The sequence below is a fragment of the Martes martes genome, assembly GCF_963455335.1.
Source record: "Martes martes genome assembly, chromosome: 13".
Lineage (NCBI taxonomy): Eukaryota > Metazoa > Chordata > Mammalia > Carnivora > Mustelidae > Martes > Martes martes.
The window spans coordinates 26,602,787-26,608,786 of record NC_137901.1 but is presented as its reverse complement, the minus strand read 5'-3'; the positions used below and the strand labels follow the sequence as shown (position 1 = coordinate 26,608,786).

At 38.0% G+C, this 6,000-nt stretch overlaps 1 protein-coding gene across 1 annotated transcript in view; it reads right to left on the bottom strand.

The window, feature by feature from the left end:
* Positions 1–399: 399 nt before the first annotated feature.
* The window catches only part of SKOR2 (SKI family transcriptional corepressor 2), a gene marked incomplete at both ends in the record, with an annotated part of 34,076 nt that continues 28,475 nt past the window's right edge, over positions 400–6,000 (bottom strand). Inside the window, one exon of the mRNA XM_080821827.1 lies at positions 400–462. Coding sequence (XP_080677953.1) covers positions 400–462 — 63 coding nt within the window. The remainder of the gene's footprint in view (positions 463–6,000) is intronic.

Here is a 6,000-nt window from a genome sequence, read left to right as displayed (position 1 = left end):
CGGGAAGACTTTTGGAGGCATAGGAGACTGCAGAGGAAGAGGAGACACAGTAACTGTGGTTGCTGACATGCCACTTTTGTGCGGATGGGCAGTAATCTGGGTGTTGGGGAGAACCAGAGAAGAGACAACCTCAAAACAGAATGAAGATTGCTTCTGCAGAGGAGTATAGAATTTCCTTAGTTTTTAGGAATTTTCCAAAGAATCTATAAAATGTACGTGGCCACTCACTTAGGAAGTCCCATGCCTAGGTATAACAAAGTTCATCTGTATATTGGCTGAAATACAGGATGCAAATTTACTAATCTCTTGGGCTATTTCGAATACACCAACTAAAGAACATGGCTGAGCAATAAAAATTCCAAGTTCAAGAAAATCTCTTTCGTCTGGTAAGCTTACCTTTTAGCTTTTGCTGAGATGGGCACCAAGCTTTTCTTTCCTGATCAAGCTTGCTGCATAGGGGATCTGTAAGATAAAAATAAGCAAAACTATCCAGATAAGCTAAATTTAAAGACAGATGCACATGGAGACACTTCATCATGCCTAACAACTTGAATGCGGATGAATTCCCCCCTGCCCCTGCCAAGGAGAAAAGGTCTCTATCTGATCACCAACATTGTGGAGCTTCCAGGTTATAGCAATTCCTAAGGCCTGATAAAAAGCATATCAAGGACAGAACTGGTGATCACATCAGACTCTTGCTAGAGCTAGTCTCTGAGGTCAGTATATGACATTGCATTTTCAGAATTTTTTTCAGTGTGTACTTAATCATATGGTCTTATTGTTTTTTATTTAGGTATGAAAATGAGCTTCTGATGGTATACTATATGTTCCAAGTAAAGGGACAAGGATGTGATTACAAACTAGTTCAGTGCTATCTTTCATTTAATTACAGTGACAAAATATGCTGTCATTATAAATCACAAACAAAATGAACTAACTAAACACGAATTATTACTCTGGTTAATTTCCCGTTAGCTACCAAGAAGCATCAGAAATAATTGCACTGAGTGGAAAATATGACCCCTGAGGATGCTACCTGGATAAACTTGGAAAGCACTTTTCAGTGCTGGGACTTTGAAGGAAAGTCTATCCCATTTGATATGTTGCTTTTCATTAGAAGATTCAAATGGCTGAAATTGGACCACATGTTTTATTTAGATTCACCTCTATTTATACCCAGTTAAGGTATTCTATCGTTATGTGACTTCTCTTCTTCATGATAAGGCTAAACTCAGGACTCTAAAGATTTGAACCTACTTTACATTTAAAGAACTGAATATGAAGTATGGCTGTTACGTGAAAGCAGTGAGGGGAAATGCAATTATTTTCATCTGATTAGGCAATGTTTTTGGATACTGATACATATATGTCCTCCACATTTCCAGCATATTTGTATTTTGTTCTCCTGATCCACCATCCATAAATATCCATAAATATGAGCTTTTTCTAATGGGAAGGAACTATGAGTTTACAATGATGTGAGTGTCTAAGATTGGCTGGACTATTTTGTCCTAATAACCAGCCAGTTGAATCAGGTGTTTTAATGACAAAAAAAAAAAAAAAAAGGACTAACAAAATCATCTCACTATTTTGATAGACAAACACAACATGGATGTGTCTGATAGGCACATACCTGATAAAGGCCACAGACAACAGTAATAAATTACTGATTCATTCAGTTAGAGCCATAAAAAGTTCAGAGTCCCAATCTCACATTTTAGGACATGAGCTGAGATGAACTGGATAACTATGACAAGAACAGTGACATAGGGACCTACTCTGGTTACCTCTTCTTCTCGATCTAAGTCATGCTACACCTGCTAATAACAGAGACACACATTTTCCATCACAGTGAGTGTTGGGATACGCCAAAACACATGGATCACCTCTCTCTTCAGATGCATGATATAACAAAGCCTTGAATGGAATTCTGTTATTTAGGATAAGGCGTAGAAATGATGTAAATCTCAGGGCATGAGGAATTACCTATACACTGGATTTCTGCCACACTCACATTTAGAGAAAGTCCTTGACCCCAAGATTCGGTGCCACAACGATTTGGAAAGCGTCTGTTCCATCCCGGGCACCACACAAGTTAACATCACCTTGGGCTCTCTCATCAAAGCCAATAAACTACTCATTCTAACCCAAAGAAAAGTGCCCGAAGGGCACTGCTTTCAGATCTATGTCAGAAAGCCCTGTTCTTCCTCCCTTCCTCCTTTCCTCTCACCCACCTACTCTTCCTCCCTCCCTCCCTTTCTTGCCTTTTCTTTCTATTTTCTTTCCCCTCCAGAAACAACACTGTAGCATTTCATGAAGGTGGGAAACTGAGAAGGAAAAGAAAAAAGGACTTGGTGGGGGAAAAAAGGACATTTTCACATTTGAGCCCCAATTCTCCAGATGGGAATTTAAATCTGAAGAATCATCCCCACTCAAACATCATTGCGTTCATTTCCATTAAAACAAAATGAAATAAAAACCAAATGAAAACAAAGCTTAAGGTTGTAAGCTAAAAATCATGTATTTTTTTTTTGAATTTCCCTCCTTTTATTCATTTTTAAAATTAACATAAAATGTATTATTTGTTTCAGGGGTACAGGTCTGTGATTCATCAGTCTTACAAAATTCACAGCACTCACCATAGCACACATCCTCCCCAATGTCTGTCACCCAGCCACCCCATCCCTCCCCTCTACCCCCAGCACCCCTCAGTTTGTTTCCTGAGATTAAGAGTCTCTTATGGTTTGTTTCCCTCTCTGGTTGCATCTTGTTTCATTTTTCCTTTTAATGCTAAATCTTAAACCATGAATGATAAAGACTATATTAGCACATGGCTTGACTGTTCATAGAAATTACCCTATTTCCTTGATTCTAAAATACATCCCTCCCCATTTTAACATCTCTGAAATTAGATGTCTTATAATTGACGATATCTTAGAATAATAGTTGGAAATTTCTTTTCTTATGATACATCAAGTAATCGTGCCTCCTATAAATGACAGTTCTTTGGGTTCCATGAAATGTAACAGTGGATTCAGAGAGACCTTGGCAAACGCTCCCCAACTTGGAAGCTCAGGCTTGTACAGGCTCCATTTGAGCTAATTATTCCATGTAAATATCCTGTCCTAGAACATATAAAACCTTTCTTTTCATTTTGACCAGCTTAAAAATCACCAAGTTTGGCATGGACAACAACAAAAAAAATCCCTCAAAGTTATATAAGTTCTAAATTAATTACCTAGCTGGTGCTAGTCTATTAAAAGTATAAAAGGATAACTTCCTAGTTTGTGCCAAGAAAGAATTAACCTGACCTCAGACATTCAGGTGGGTTAACATGTCAAAAGGAGAATGAGGAGAAGGCCGTTTAACTAGGGAACCACTAGGGAACCGTGATTGCCTTGTCATGATGCCTGGCAATTGATCAGTAACGGGAAAAGGACCCACTGTAGACAAAGTCTGTCTGCTGCTGGAGGACGTTAAAGCAGCATCAAGTCCTCTAACTTGCAGGGACCTTTTTTTCCTGCATGTTTAGCCACAAAAGCAAAACCATAGGGGCTTCAGGATCTTTTCCTAAAAAGATAGTGCCAAGCAGTAATTGTTGTATCCACCTTTAAAAAAAAAAAAAAGTGTCATAGACCACATTTTAAAAACTCTCTGGGTGGAGATGATAGAAGTCTGAGCAGGTTCCCATCCTAATGAATCCTGGAGAATCTCCAAGGAAAGACCCTATGGCCAAGGAGCTGTGCCCTTGCCAAAGAGGGAGGGCCCCTCCAGCAACAATAAAGACCTCACTCTTTTCCCTGCGAGGAAGCACTGTGCTCCCACCATCGGGAAGCTGTAAATTGCTTTTTTACAAGTCCACAGCGAACGAAACATTAGTACTAAATCTACTGATTGAGCCTTATTTTAATTGAGGCTTTTAATGAAGAACTTTGAGACCAGCTTCTGCCGGCTGCGTGGGACTGCAGCGTTCTGGGGAAACAGCAGAGGGCACTTGGAGACTAGCATGTTTTCTCCGTCGGCACGCCTCTTAGTAGCAATCCAGCAAGTTCGAAGGATGTCAATCTGAATGGAGCCATTTATCACAGGCTCTCTTTTGCAGCTTCACAATGTCCTGCAAGAATTAGGACTAAAGAAGAGTATGTCTTTGACAAACCTACACTAGTAGCTGCCACACAGATGCACTTGCTTGAAAAACACTCTTGCCAAATTAGCAATGAAAAAAAAGTTATCAAGCATCATAATGTGTAAATCATATTTCAGTCCTTGAAAAAAAATCTTAATCAAAAGGTTATACATGGAGTAAAATGTCTTCAGCTTCTTTTTTTAATTTTTAAAAATTTAGATATCATTTATATATAACATTGCATCCAGCTTCTCCACCTTCTTCTTGATTGTACAGGGTAATGGGTTTTGTTTTCAAAATTGAACTAAGTTTTCTGAGAATCACAATCCCCCTGTGAATGAGAAATTTTTTGCTCTGTGCTATACTACACACTAACATTTTCATGACCTTGCTAAATTTTAAAACTTTCGCATTTGGTTCATAGTGAGAAGAATATATTTCTTTGTTTGTATACATAACTCTGGCTTAGCAAAGAAAACATTGTAAGCATTTGACAACCCAGGGCAGAGGTGGAAGATTTTAACACAAACTGTGTGAAGTACTATAAACTCTAATTTTAAGCTATTTTAAAAAAGTTAGCTTGTTGCCCATGTGTAAGTGTTAAATAAACTGCATATGCTTTAAATCTCACATTGAGAGAAAAGCACATTCATTTATAAGTGTACAAAGACCATCAATTATTTGTATAGTCATCACTACTTTGCATTTAACAAACTAAAAAAGGAAGCAGTGGGGCAGAAATGACAGTCAGCAGAGAATCTAAAAATGCAGAAACCAAAGAAATTCATAAGTTTTCTTTCTATAGCAATGATACCCAAGATGCTTTCGATATAATCTTTTGAATAAGAACACTGTGTAACGGCATAGGATAAATGCATTGTGGGTCTATGGGAATTGTTATAAAATATGATGGCTTTAATATATTTGAATTCTTCATGACTGCAGGATGGGATGGGTTTTTATTTCATCTAAAGGAAAAAAATGCCTATTCTGTAGGCAAATGGCTCTTTTGTAATATATGTTCTGTAAACCTTAAATAAAAAAATAATTTAAATATAATACAATCAAATAATTCTGAGTGAATTGCCCTATTCCTAGGAAGCAAAACATGTAGCCATATTTACTGATGAATTAGATCATGCAACTAAAAATACTGAGAAAGTGAATAATTGTGATACCTAGCAATGTCTTGAAGATCTTAAGGTAGATTTTCTAAAGATATTACCCTCTAAGTACTTCGGCAAATAAAACAAGCTGAATAAAGGATTTGATAAATTTCCATTCAGGCAACCTTGAGTTTGCTGTCTCAATTCCAAAGCGGACAGTATAAGGTGAACACAGGTCCTTCTTGCACAAAAATCTGTTTAGCCACCAGAACTTAAAATCACTACTATTAAAGGTTCTGCTTTGGGAAGGGGTGTGCCATGAAATTGATTCCTCATGCTCTTGGAGCTTTGGATGACACCCATGGGCATTTCACGTTGATTACGTACTTATGCCTTACTACATCCCCATCGAGGTGCTAGGTTAGACCTTACAATGAGTTCCTTTGGTTGAAAAACTAACACTTAATGGACTAAATAGGAGTAGTCTTGAACTGAAGTTTGCAGACCTTCCAGCTGTGTCTGGGGGTACTAAGGATAGTGCGTCCCATAATTCACCAAGATGGCTTTCCTTAGTCATTTTAGCAATAGTTTCTTAGCACAAAAGAAAATTCAAGGAAATCAGGAGCAAGCCAGGGAATCTGGAAAAGAATGAAAAGGGCCACCCTCTAAGAGTATCAAAGTTGAGTTAGGGTCATCCCTGGGTGATGATTCATTTAGCAGATGTTTATTGGTAGGCATTTGATGCTAGACACCAATGCTAGGTACTGG